Raw genomic sequence first — 14,036 nt, forward strand, 5'->3', positions numbered from 1 at the left:
AGGGGGTCCGATTCTGGCCATCACCTTGTGCGGAGACGGTCTACGGAGGGCTGTCCACGAGGATGGGTGGTGGCTGGCAATGGTGAGCGGCGGCGGCGAGCTGCAGCGCGAGGTACAGGAGGGGAGGTGCTGGGGCGGTGTGAGCGGAGTGAGGGGCGGCTTGGGGTCTAATTTATAGGCCGAGAGGAAGAGGGGAGATGGCCGGCATGGGAGGATCACGCGTAGTATAGGAATCTCGCCATTAATAGCGGCCGGGATGCTCGGGGAAAAGGCGCAAGCTGCGAGGGCGAGGGGATGGGACGGAGACGGGCCGGCGCAACAGCGGGCCGCACGCCGGCTTGGCATGCACGGGCAGCAAGCACACAGCGGCATAGCGAGTAGCAGCGGCCGCGGCGGCTGTGGCGTGACGCGGGCGGCGTGATGCGAGCGCACGTGCACAGCCAGCAACGGGGGCAGCGGCGGGTCGTGCGCTGGCCCGCGCGTGCGTGCAAGGAGCGGGCTACAGCTCGAGCAGGCAGCAGGCAGCACAGGGGAGAAAAAGAAAGAGGAAGCCAGCGCAAAAAAAAAGAGTCTGGGAAAAAAGTTAGAAGAGAGAAATAAAATGGATTTGAATAAAATATGAGAAAAAAAAGAGGGAACACGCGCGCGGCACCGACGATCGCGGCCGGGCAGGCGTAGGCGGCCGACCGTGACACGATGGTGATGCAACGGGACGGCGGGGCCAGTGGAAAAGGAAAAGGGACGGGCGGCTCCACGGAAAAAGAGGAAGAGACTGCGCGATGTCGGAACGGTGGAAAATCGGGAGGTGGGCTTCGGGAGCTCAAGCGGCGGAAAGGTTTAAAAGATTTTTAAGCGAGTGATTGGTAATGCAATTTAAATAAGATAAAAACGCGGGCGTTATAGCGGGCCTATATGTTCTTTCATTCGGATTCGAACACGGATAGCCACGAATACAAATATGTATCTGGATTGCTTCGGTTATGAATACGAATAGATATATATCAAATACGGAGTGAACTGTATGCGGATAATGTTAGACACATGTTTATTTGATATTTAGTAAAGACAATGTTTATTCACATCACATGTGTTGTAACATTCAAACATCCTAGGAGTTTAAATTTTAATTAAATTATGGTTAACAAAGAAATTAATAAACCATCACATGACATTTCACCTTATATAGAGTACCAATAGGTAGATTATATTTTTTTAAAATTTTGGTACTAATTTTAGATTTTTCTTATTTGAAATGAATTAGTATAAATTTATAGAGATTAAATCAGATTTTTATTAATGTATATATTTGATAAATGCAACTATCCGAATTTTGTATCCCACTTAACTATCCGGATTATCCGACCAGATATCTGATATTCGCCGGATATTTCCCGTATTATATCAGAATCCGATATCCGAAAAAATGTCTGGATATCCGAATCACTATCCGACACCTTTCGGTCGGTCAGTCGGAAAATATCCATACCATTTACACATCCAGATTTGTGCATTGAAATGAACCAAGGGATTCATTGACAATAGCCGAACTTAATTCTCACGAGAACCGAGGCACCCTTACAGTGCCTTGTGTGCCATGGTCATCTCTCTTCTTTAAGTTGAGACTGTCAAGCAAGCAAGCAATCTTTTATTCTTTGGTTGGGCGTCGCATGGAAAAGTCACGGCTCCGGACTCAAGAGCCCTGTGAACCAAACCCTTGTCCATCTCCCTTGTTCTCTTAAATGTGTTGAGGTTAGGCGAGCACATGCATGCCGGACGCAACGTCTGCTACGGCTACTCCTGCAGAAAAGGTGTAACAAGTCAACCATGGAATTCAATGGCTGGTGCGAAGCATTGATAAGCATCGCCACTGCAAGCTGGAAAAAGAAGGGGGAGATGAGACGGGGGCTTAATCAAGAAGTGACACTGCTCTTAATGTGCGTCGCAACGAAGACGCATCACTGTGTACGCATGCCACTTGTCGTGAAACATGGAGAAAAATATCGGAGTTAGTCACGGTTACTACTAATTTTTTAAGTTGTGTATAGATGCGATGTTATGTTTTAACAAATGGTTGTTTCATTCATGGTCTTCAAATGGTAGAGCTACTAAAATATTCACTCATGAAAAACCCTGCACTAATAAGAACTTATTACTATCCTTTTTCCTGAAGTATAAATACTTGTTTAGGGGCAATCTGCAACACGTGTTGAACCTGCCATCAATCTCTCTCTCTCATCCTCATTTCTTCTCTTCCTTCCCTCTCAGGGATAACTTGGAGGATGTGATAGGGGAGGAAAACTTGGAGGATGTGATAGGGGAGGGAAACCGAAGGACGTGCACCTGGATCCACCTACCGCCGTCGAACTCGATGGCCGCAGCACGGTGCGGGAGCAGCGTTGCCTTCAGAGGCGGAGCGAGCGAAGGGAGCTCACAATTCATTCCCGGTCCAAGGCGGAGTGGAGCGGCATCCACGTGATTTGGTGGGGTTTTGTTCAGCCAAATACACTTTTAGCACACGATGCGGATTTCTTCCCCACGCGGGTCTGCTCCCCCGGGTGATGGGGTTTCGGCCCCAATCCCCTCAATTCCGCCCTATTCAAACAAAGCCTCAGTTGATCTATCATTACCGTTGAGAGATTCATAGAGCGACGTGAGATTCATGGACGTAACACCCATGACAATGATCCATGAAGCAATATCCATGATAGGACCATATATACCAGTGATTGTGCTAGGAGAAGCGAGGTATATGATAGGATAAGCGGCCTCGTGCTCTCCGGTATCTATGATACCCTCCATAATCCACTCATCTTCGTTACAATTATCTTTCCATCGTCGACTTCGACAGCAAAGGCATTGAGATCGAGTAAAACCCCTCTACAACTCTTTCCTTCACAACTACATATTACTCGTGCTAGTTGATGATGATGATGACGAGATTGCCGCTGTCGCGGTCTCTCACATCCTTTCATCCTTTTGCTTGCGGCGGCAGGTGTGTACCTAAGAGCTAACAGCGGCAGATAACTAACATCTTTTTTATTTATTTTTGTGCTTGGAGACTATATTAGTACCAGTTCTAAAATCAGCAGCGGTAGTGCCTCTGTTCTTTATATAACTGCTGGTAATGCCACACCTAAACTTAGAACCATTGGATTCCATCAAATCATCTACTTCTCCTCACCTCTCTAATACAATATCTCTATGTACAGTTTCTCTAAGAATGAACCACAATTATCACCCCACCAATGTATAGCTTGTCCCTCCACCACAGCGGAGATCAACAACCTTTCCTCATTGTTCTTGTTCAATGTTCGTAACACCTTCTTGAGCGTTTGATTGAGCTACCATCCTCCTTCCAGCCTTTACTATCCCTCAATGGATGGCTAATCCTACGATTGGAGCCGTTGAAACCTTCATCCTTCCCGGATTCCATCCCTCATGTGTCGCGACTGTATCATTACTGAAGAAATCTAAGGGCAAAGCCAGCCGCAAATGTCACCGGGATCGCCGTCATTATGCAATGCGGTCAACAATACTAATAAACAATAGATTTCTATAGGATTTACAAAATTTTATCAGGGTCTTGTGACCCCAATGCCAATGGGCAGCTCTGTCCCTGAAGAAACCACCACAGCGGCCTAAAGTGCTATTCATAAAGAAAGATGAAATAGGACAAAACCGAGCGACGATCTCAGGATTTTCAGAACAAGGGTGCCTTTTGGTATGACCTCGAAGGTTATGATTACCAAAATCTGGTCACCAATTTAGTTGCCCATGGTTCGGCAAACTTTTGCGAGAAAATTAATGAACTAGTAGCATTGGCAGAAGGGAAACATTACCGATTAAGATAAACACAAGAAATGATTGGCCGGGTTGCCAACCAAAAACGCCCTAAAACCGTTGTTTGGAGCAAAACTGAAACAGCATCAGGGCGTGTATCATAGGTTGCGGTGCACGATCACGCAGGCTTTGCGTCGCGCCATTTATAATAAAACCGCACCGCGTGAATGGGAATTAGTGGAGCGGCAGCCAGCCGAGAATAGTATTCAATCGGGGAGCTACTTGGGTTCTAAAGATAGACAGCTGCTAGGCCATCCCATCCCATCCCGCCCGTCCGTGGCGCAATTAACAGTAGCTCCGTCGACCATTCAAGTACATTTACTCTGATGCTTTGGGGAACACTGTAGCCCATAAATCCCATTGATGGCCCTCATTCAAGTTGTGGAAGCGATCGAAGCAGACCCAGAAGAGACCCTGCTGCTTTGAAGCGATCGAAAGGAGATCAGAGGTGGAGTCGTAGCAGCAACCACTGGGCATTATCTCCGTGATCTAACAAACAAAAAGTGATAGCCATCCCATTAGTTTGAGACCTAATTTGAGTAGTTCTTCGCTCCAATCATATACTTCGTCCGTCCCAAATTATTTATATATCTAAAAGGTTAAAACAACTAATAATTTAGGACGAAGAATAATTTAGAACGTCCCAAATTATCTATCTATGTATATAAAAAATCAAAACAACTAATAATTTAGGACGGAGAATAATTTAGAACGGAGTGAGCAGTATCTGACGCATTCTTTCCGTTCTTCGAACCAAACAAGATGAAATTGAATCGAAACTCGAAAGGTAAGAAGGAAAAAAAAACCACATCGCTATAGTAGTAGTAGTAGTATGTTTTTGCTGACGAGGGCAGGAGACGGTGGTGACACGGAGGCACGGTTATCGTCTAACGATGTCCTAACCACATCACCTCCAGCTCCGAAGATCCGTACGTCCTGTCGCTGCATCTGGGGCACCTGGCTTCCAACCTGAGACTCAGAGAGATCTTGGTTCTCCGCCACAGCTGCAACAACCCCATCTCCGGCGACCAACCTACCTGCGTCCCTCTCATGGCCGCCGCCACCTTCCTCAGGTCGTTTTCCACCACCAATCCACCATCACCGCCGTCCTCCTCTTCCACCGAGCTCGTTGCTTCTCGGATCGCCTCGCCTCTGCCACCGCCAGGCTGCCCGCCACCACCACCCCTGACCTCTCCGCCCCATAAAACAGAAACATGAATGTGGGCAATGAAGTGACGAGTGAGTGTGTTTAGGGTGGAGTATAATATGGCCGATTAAACAAGATGCAAGTACTCCTCAACAGTGCGGCATTTAAGAAAACCAATTGACCTCCATGACTTGGCTATAAATACTTGCTGCCAATCTCTTCTTCCCCACCGAGCAAGAGCCCTCCTCAGAGCAAGCAAGGAAGGAAGCATCCTCAGAGTAGAGGAGCACACCTGCAGCTGCAGACCATTACAAGACAGTAAGCCCTCTCTTAGTCTTAGCACTGTCATTAGCAGCAGTATCAGTTAGTGATTATCCTTGCTCATGTGCTTCATGGATGGATATGCAGGCAGCAGCGACAGGGCGGGATGAGCCGGGGCGGCCTGGACCTGAAGCTGCACCTGTCGCCCCCGGCGCCGGCGCGGGGAGGAGCGGAGAGGAGGGCGTCGCCGCTGTCCTCGTCGGACGAGGAGTGGTCGTCGTCGTCGCCGAGCTCGTGCCTGTCGTCGGAGGGCGAGCGGGAGCCGCAGCCGCACCGCCTGCAGGGCCACGGGCTGCAGTGGTCGGACAGCCCGGAGGCGACGTCCATGGTGCTGGCGGCCTGCCCGCGCTGCCTCATGTACGTGATGCTCTCCGAGGCCGACCCGCGCTGCCCGCGCTGCCGCAGCCCCGTCCTCCTCGACTTCCTGCACCACGCCGCCGGCGCCGCCCGCGCCAGCGCCAGCGGCGGCCGGGAGGGCGACGGCCACAGCCGCAATGGCGCCCGCGGCGGCGGCGGTGGCCGGAGGAACAGGAGGGCATGATCGTTCGCTCGCGGAGCCGCGTCAAGAAACCAGAAGTTTTTTCCCCAAATTAGCCCGATTATTAGCACCAGTAGCGCTCCCATGAATCGGTCGTCGCAAGAAAAAAAAAAGAACTGCTCCAGTGTAACCATGATATTTCATCTCCGGCGCCGGCGAGGTGGTAACCGTGGTATATCACGGATACACTGGAGAGGAATGGAACAAAGAGATCTTCCCTGCTTTCTCAGATGCTCTTGTTTGCTTTTTTTTGTTTGTTCTTCCCCGCCACCGACCCGGGACAGCATACAAACTGAAGCAAAAAGGAGAAGCTTTCCATGGCGATCGATACGATAAACTCTAGTAGCACAATAATCATCATTCGAGCTCCAAATCAAACGACTCCAGCAGAACATGAACGGGAAGGGCGAGGAACAGTAGCCGTGCTGCTACATCTCGGAGCTTCTGAATTCAAGCGCGTGCGATCGAGTTTTCACGTCAGATTGAAGGGACGACGGGGAGCGGAGCGGTTGAGCGAACGGAGGAGGAAGAAGGCATCCGCATCGCGTGACGCGACGCAATGAATACGCCAATTAAATCCCCCGTCGTCAGGCTCCATGAACCAACGCAGCACGGCTTCCTTCCATCTGAAATTCTGAATCCCGTGTGCGAGCGTGCGTGCATCGCGACGCGGCGACCTTTAATTGCCGCGGCGCCCCTGGTCAACTTCGCCACCGCCACCACCCCAGCCGATCCCCATCATCAGAGATTCAGACGCGAAGCGCCTCACGTCTCCCCTAGCTTGCCCTCTCGTCTACCACTACTATTAAGGACTAATCACGTCATCTTTGACGTAATAGCAGCTACAAACATCAAGCTGCAGCTGGAGAACAACTTTACTGTTACGACCTCATTACAAAAAAAAAAGAGAAAAAAACAAGCCGTGAGCCAAACGTTTCTTGATCTGGCAGACGGCTTCACTCCTCGCTCTAGTGCCGGACATTGATTCTGTGCTCGCTTCTTCTGGTTGCAGTAGCACGCTTACGGAAGGTTGTCAATGCCATAGCTTTCGGGCATCGGCTTGGAGGGGAAGGGACGGGGGGAGCTGGCAAGAGGAGATCGGAACCTTCTACGGCCGGGCCAAACCGTCAACCTGAAGCCAGAAGAAATCCCGATGCAACATCTACCAAACCTGATGCCACCCGCCATTGATGAGTGTGCGCGTCGAGGGTCGGCGTCTCTGATGCGAGATCGGAAAATCCTTGTGCGTTTTCGCCTGCGCTGTCGTGTGGCCAACAACAGATGGCAGTAGCACCGTTTACGGAGATGCAGACAAGAGGGGCACACGGCGACGAGCTGTTAGGGCGTTACCACTCGCAATGGACCAAAAAAAAAGGCAGCGTCACCCATGGCCCGTAACATAGAATAGCTGAGTTCATCATCGTCCAGGCATTTTTTTTTTAAAAAAAAGAGCAGGGCCAGGTGATCTTTGGACAATCCTCGCAGTAACACAAAGGTTAACACTCTAACAGAAAGAGGCAGAACGAAAACTTAAATGGGAAATCATAAGGGCAAAAAGGAAATCAATCCATTTAACAAATAACATGCAAAACTTCTCTGCGTACCTTTGTAACAGGGCCTCATTGACCTTCCAAACTCCAAAACGGAACAAGCGAATGAGCAATATATAGTTCGCCCTATCCAGATGTTATGTAATGTGGGGGAACACCCTGCATATCAATGAAATGCATCACCCTGAGTAGCACCCGCTGTGGTAATGCAGCAACAAGCTAGATCACAAGCTGCTGATTATACAGAGAATACCATAGGTGGAGTTCTTCCTTGCTGGTGCAGATGTACCGAACAATGATCATTCTCAACCCACAGGACGTACCAAACAGCGACATTTCCACACTAACAACTCAATACTAGCTAACAATCACAAGTAGAGAAGCCACATGAAGCAGAAAGAAAGCCTCAGGAAGGACCAATATATCTCTCACTAATGTGCTCTTGATGACAAATGTAAGCCTAATGTCATACATAAAGCCAAGGTGGCCGCTTACAAATATTACTTGTGATATAATATCCTTACATATCTAGACCTTGATGGAGAGACAACTTTTTCAGCTTCATCATGGATTTGCTAAACGTGAGGCTGTTCCTTGATGTCTGTTGCCCACCAAAATGAACCTACTGGGATCAAACCTTCAAGCATTGCGACTCAAAAAGACACATGAGATGGACAAATGATACCAACATCTACATGTGCCGTGATGATTGTATAACACTGACAAACACAGTGCATTGCCATTTTCCAACATGAAGCCTTTAGGCATAATCTTTTACCCATAAGAATCATAGCAATGAAAAGACCTGTCACTTTTGGTTCTAGTTTTAATGGCTCTATTCATATAGGCTACGGAAACAGCTATTACTTGTGGTTCATAGAACATTAATGCTGGGAATGAAAATAAGGTGCTTGTTTGGTAGGTTTCATATTCAATCCCCTCAGATTGGCAGCAAAATTAGTTCATTTTCCATCCAAGTCTGAAGGGATTGGGCCTAATCCTCATGTCCAAACATGCCCTAAAACGAGCCAGAATGAAACTTAGAAAGAGCACACAAACCTTGTCATCCTCAAAATGCACTCATGAGTGCAAAGGACATATTCATGCAAAGCCTCGTAAGCAACTAGACACCTGACACTTCAATGGCACTCCCACCAACCACTGCTGCTTCTGACATATTGATCCACAATACCAAATTCTTTGTTCTGCTCAAGTCGCTTAGCATAATTCTCTGTAGATATTGGACCTTTCTTACGCCTGCGATAGTAAATGATTTCCCAAGGCCACAGGCGTGCAGCACCAAAGTACTTCTCCACAGGTTGATCTGATGAATCCTCTTGTGCCTCCACCCCATAGTGCTTCAGAGCTGCGATCACTTCATTAGTTGTTAGTTTCAATGACTTGTTTCTCCCATTTTTGGCCAGAACATCCTGCTTTGACTTCATTGATGAAGAGTCCTCAAAGTTGGCATTCTGGCTTTGCATTCCATTGGCAGCATTATCATCAACCAAGTTCTTATCGAAGTTAACCCCTGTGCAACCAGCAGCATTAGCATCCTTATCAGGAACAAGTGCTTTCCCATTCAGGACTGTGCTGTTCAGTACTGAACCCTTTCCTTCTTGCTTGTTATCAACCATATTTTTTACTTCAGATCTTGTCCAGAACTCCAAATTGTCCTCCAAGGGAGAATTCGTCAGGCCATCTAGATTTTTGTTCTCTACATCAGATGATGACTTGTGCTGTGGTGAAGTAGATACTGAAAATGGAACAGCATGATTGATATTTGATCTTGATCCTTCATGCTCAGTTGGTTGAGCTGATTTTGCACTAGAATGTGCAGAATATGATGGAGAATGTGCTCTGAATCGAGACCTAGATCTTGAATCTGAGGAAGTCCTCTTGGAATGAGATCCCTTAACATTATCATGGTGAGAGTGCCTTGAAGGTTCAGAAGAGGGGGATAATGCACGTGATCTTTCAGATCTGCTTCTCTTGCGTGCTTCCTTATTTGTTTGTGGCATGTTTTCACTGCAGTGGGCATGTCTTCTGCTGTCTCTGGGTGCTGTACTCAACCCAGGCACTCTCATATTCCTATCAGAAAATGGTTTCCTACCATCTTGAACTCTATAATTTGTTTGATCCAAAGGATCAACATGAAATTCTGGCCGCCTCCTTGAGGGAGACCCAAATCTTCTCTGCCTCAGCTGCCATTTCTCCCTGAAGTTCAATCCATCTCTCCTTGCTTTGAAGTTATCATCTATTCCCTGAGGGCAATTACGCGCAATATGGCCGGTAACGCCACAACTGTAACAGGTTGGAGGAGATCTTGATTTATCATGGCTTATGTCAACACGCCTATCCGAGTGCTCTTGCATCTTGTCTGAAGAACGCCTGTGTTCACGAGAATCATAAGAGCTTGCTTTAGTCACATTTTCTGTTTCTTCTTGCCTATCATATCCATGATAAGGCTCATAGCGGTCAAAATCATCACCATCTCCACCAGGGGTACCTTTTCCAGTCTCAGCCCATCTATCATGCTCAATTGCATTTGCATCGCCTTTTCCACCTTCATCCGTCTTCACTTCCCCTGGATCTTCATCAACTGTACCACCTTCATCCCTCTTTACCTCCTCTAGATCACCACCATCATTTTCTCCAGCATCATTGACAACCTCCACAAACTTATCAGATTCCTTTTCTGGCACAGCATCAGGATTATGACCCTGATCGTGATCTGCTGGATGATTCTTCCGAACTACAGAATCCCTGAACCTAATATTGTCCCGAGCATCTCTAAAGTTCCTACCACGAAATGATTCAACAAATCTTGAACTCCTCCTGAAACCCTGAGAAATTCTAGGCTGCTGTTTTGACCAATTGACAGTGATGCGCTCCCCACAAACATATTTCCCATGCAGGGCCTGCAGGGCCCGAGTTGCATCATCATCAGAATCATACACTGCAAACCCGTATCCATCTTTCAGGTTCACAGTGCAACGGCCGAACCTCTGGAAAAGATGTTCCAGATAACTTTGACGCACATCTTGGGAAAGCCGACCAATATGTAATGACATCTATGACAGAAAAATATTCCATGAGAATTGCACTCAGTAATTCAATATGAAACAATTAAAGAGAGCAAGATAATAGAATTGCTAAACTAAATTCTAAACAGCTACTCATGCTGACATGAGTACAACTTTATAGCCATCCAAGGGTACATAACAGAAATGAACTCCAGCGATTGTCACCTACTTCTTTTGCAAAACCAACACTACTAAATTGATCAAACTCCAAATCGTATTACTGAAGTGATGCATGGATCATTATAAGTAAATTAATGGTAATGAGCGCATACTTCACCCACTTACTAGTACCAATGCAATCAGTAAAATTATTTGCTCTCAAAAATCACAATCAGATAGAACAAATAAGCTTCAAGGAAAAGAGCAAGCTAAAAAAACAAAATCTAATAGAGCAGACATCATCAGGTAAATTCAAGTTGATCTTGAGCTGACCCAAGCCTGCATAAATGTATGGTTTTTCAGAACCTGCTATCGTGTAACTCTTACAGGACCGCTTCCAATAAAAAAAATAACATATCCACGCCACTATAAGTATGTACGGCGTACAAATCAACAGTATCACTCAACCAGTATGGAGTATTAGCTTTAACCATAATGAATGGAACTTAAGTTTTCTTAGGGTAGGGAATAATTTTGAATCTAAGCTGTTGAATATCCTAGATGGATGGATAGGATAATCCAGATTTGTTCAAGAGCACCCCTGTGGCCCTGTTTGCAGCCCTACTTTGCAAGGTTAAGTAAAGAGAACTAGAATATTTGTTCAAACTTCCGTATCTGCATAGAGTCATAGACCAGCTACCACCATGTAAACTAGAATCGATCATGTTTTAAGTTTCCAAACACTCTGGTTTCACGAAACAAAAATCAACCAATTCAATACAAATTAGAAAAAGATAAGTTTGTAGTGAGATAAGAGAGAAATATTGAATTCTGATGTGAAATGCGCATTCTACAAACAAGATGCTACCATGATTCCGATATTTGCTAGTACCAATTACACCATTCTGACAGCTATGTATATGTGATTTACCATAGCAGCGATAGCTCTATGACAGCTTGCATCTAGAATTCATTACTGCAATTGCAGGATGCAGCTACTAAGCAAAATTGCAAAGTAGTAATAAAAAACATAGCCAAGAGAGTTGCATCTCAGGATGGCGACCAAAAACCACGTTTGGTTGGCTGTCCTCTCAAGAGATCCAAGAAAAGCAACATGAGAACTCCAAACATTGCATGAAACATCACCCAACATCATCAAACAGTTACAACTAACGTCTTAACCGATCAACCTCACATTATTGCAACCTACAACAGTACAAACTACAAAAAAAAGTACTAAATTTCACACTTTTTATTGAAACCAAACTGTTAAAGGACACCTTCACGGCACGGTACAGCGCAAAACAACAAACACTAATCTACAGGACAATAAAGATAACACAGCAATGCAGCATTACAAATTTCACAAGCATGCAGAAAATGCTGAGAGCAGGCACATCTAAAGAATCAGTTAAGCATTAGAAATGGCAGATGGTATAGAACATATAAATCACATAATAGAACCTCAAGGTGAGAAATAGGTACCTTGTTTGCTGTCACCAAGTGAGTTTGTAAAACTTGAACCTGCAAACAAATCAGGAGTCAAGGTCAAGGTCAAGCTATGAGTTAACTAGAGAAGCCAGTGCAGAGTATGAACCACGATATGCTTGGACCCGAATCGAGAAAAACAACTGGAAGAAAGCCACATGGAAATGGGGTTTATAATCCCATAACGAAAAGAAGGGAAAAGAATATCAGTAGCATACTGCAGCTGGGGCAGCATTCTAACTAGGTTTCGACCAACAATTTACATCGCACAACTAGGAATTAGGCCTCTATCTAGGACTTAACAAAGCAAACACGACCCAAGCTAGAGTACCCATGGGAATGGAACAACCCGCGCGAACACCGTCGGTTCTCGCAGGAAAATTCGAAAGGGAAAAACGAAAAGGCGCACCTTGCACCGCGCTTGGATCAAGATGGTGCGGGCATGAATCTAGGGTAAGTTCTGGACGCGGACCTAGATGGGTAGAAACGAGTGGTGGTTACTCACCCGTCCTCGCGACTCCTCCCCTGGATCGGATTCAGGGGCGCGAGCTCGATCGCATCCGCTTCCGCTGCCGCAGCAGACCTGAAGTCGCTAGTCTTCTCCCCGGAGCGCCGGCAAGCAGCCAGCCGAAGAGGAGTGAGCAGAGAGAGCACGAGGGGGTTGGGTTCTGTGCTGGCGCCTGGGTTGGATCGTCCGTCCGCTTATCATTCTAGCCCAACTAAACCTTCCTGGGCCAGATGCACGGACAAGAAGATGGCCGCCATATTTCGACGAACTCCTTCGGGCCAGCAGGGCGGGAAACCTTCTGGGCCAGAGGCAACTAAACCTTCGGGCCCAAACTAACAGCGCGGGCCCACGGGAGTTCTAGACCATTCTGCTGGTACCAACAGTTTCGACGACCCCGCGTCAGATTTATTTGTCCCGGCTCGTAACAACCGAGCAGAGCAGTCGCCACACACCACCTCACTGGCAGTGAGCTCAATAAAGCCAAGCCACCGAGCTCTAGAATTGCATCAACGCCGGCTAGCTAGTGGTAGATCGATGACGCCTCCCACGGCCCGCGTCCTGGCCGCCGCGGCCCTCGTCGCGGCGCTCGCGCTGAGCGTCGTCCCCGGCTCCGGCGGCACCCCGGAGACGACGTGCGCGGCGGCGGCGGCCCGCGACCGTCGCGTGGACTACGGCTTCTGCGTGTCGCGGCTGAGCCACCACCACGACAGCCCCGACGCGGACACCTGGGGCCTGGCGAAGGTGGCCGCCGACGTGGGCATCGCCACCGCGGGGGACGCGGTCTACGACATCAATGCCCTGCTCGCCGCCAAGCCGGCCGGGGGCGCCGACGCCAGGGCGCGGGCGGCGCTGGAGCAGTGCAAGGCGCAGTACGACGCGGCGGAGATGGCGTTCGCGGAGGCCTACGACGGCATCAACCGGCGCGACTACGCGGCCGGGAAGGCGGAGGCCGCGGAGGCGGCGTCCCTGGCGCGCCGGTGCGGCCGCGCCTTCGCGCGGGCCGGCGCCCCGCCGCCGCCGCAGGTCGCGCGGTGGGCCGACGAGTCCGACAAGATCGCCGTCGTCTGCGCGGCCATCACCGACCTCATCAAGTGACGGGGGTTCTGTTGCATGCGTCCGTTACAATTACAACCCCCGAAGTAACGCGGTCGACATGGCAGTTACCCGAGCGTTGTCGTCGCCGCAAAATTGTAATGGAATAATAAAAAGCGTTTCGTTTCCGGTTACTGCTCATCATTGTCCATCTCCTTGCTTGCTCGCTTGCTTTGATGAACTATGAACTGGTGCGCGAGGGTTTTTTTGTCCGATCCATCTTCCTTCCCGGCCGGTGCTCTGTTTTCGACGCTTCCTTCTAGTTTGCGTCGTTTATCGATGGAGACCGACGGTGGGAAAAATCGACGGCTAGCCTCCGGCGCCCCTTCTCAACGCACGGCGGTGGGGTCCCATGGATCGGGACCGG

General features: G+C 48.3%; 3 protein-coding genes across 4 annotated transcripts; 2 read left to right on the forward strand and 1 right to left on the reverse strand.

Moving 5' to 3' along the window:
- Positions 1 to 4,613: 4,613 nt before the first annotated feature.
- On the reverse strand, positions 4,614 to 12,735 carry LOC112884413 (serine/arginine-rich splicing factor 6-like). Of its 2 annotated transcripts, XR_003227119.1 has the most exons (5): positions 12,575 to 12,735; positions 12,067 to 12,105; positions 8,456 to 10,470; positions 7,451 to 7,555; positions 4,614 to 5,285 (listed from the first exon to the last, which is right to left on the reverse strand). XR_003227119.1 is itself a non-coding variant. In XM_025949795.1 (3 exons), exon 3 carries the CDS (start codon positions 10,468 to 10,470, stop codon positions 8,536 to 8,538), a length of 1,935 nt encoding a protein of 644 aa, XP_025805580.1. In that variant the 5' UTR covers positions 12,067 to 12,105; positions 12,575 to 12,735; the 3' UTR covers positions 7,776 to 8,535. The 2 variants fall into 2 exon arrangements, 1 of the variants encoding a protein (XP_025805580.1); XM_025949795.1 differs by lacking the exons at positions 4,614 to 5,285; positions 7,451 to 7,555 and having other exon boundaries at positions 7,776 to 10,470.
- Positions 5,178 to 6,075, forward strand: LOC112884423. Its single transcript, XM_025949808.1, has 2 exons — positions 5,178 to 5,305; positions 5,396 to 6,075. Exon 2 carries the CDS (start codon positions 5,415 to 5,417, stop codon positions 5,847 to 5,849), a length of 435 nt encoding a protein of 144 aa, XP_025805593.1. The 5' UTR covers positions 5,178 to 5,305; positions 5,396 to 5,414; the 3' UTR covers positions 5,850 to 6,075.
- A 295-nt stretch (positions 12,736 to 13,030) lies between the features above and the next one.
- LOC112876343 (pectinesterase inhibitor 8-like) lies at positions 13,031 to 13,796 on the forward strand. The gene has a single exon (XM_025940434.1). The coding sequence runs from the start codon at positions 13,112 to 13,114 to the stop codon at positions 13,670 to 13,672; it is 561 nt and encodes a 186-aa protein (XP_025796219.1). The 5' UTR covers positions 13,031 to 13,111; the 3' UTR covers positions 13,673 to 13,796.
- Positions 13,797 to 14,036: the final 240 nt, after the last annotated feature.

Source organism: Panicum hallii, chromosome 1, assembly GCF_002211085.1.
Source record: "Panicum hallii strain FIL2 chromosome 1, PHallii_v3.1, whole genome shotgun sequence".
Classification (NCBI taxonomy): Eukaryota; Viridiplantae; Streptophyta; class Magnoliopsida; order Poales; family Poaceae; genus Panicum; species Panicum hallii.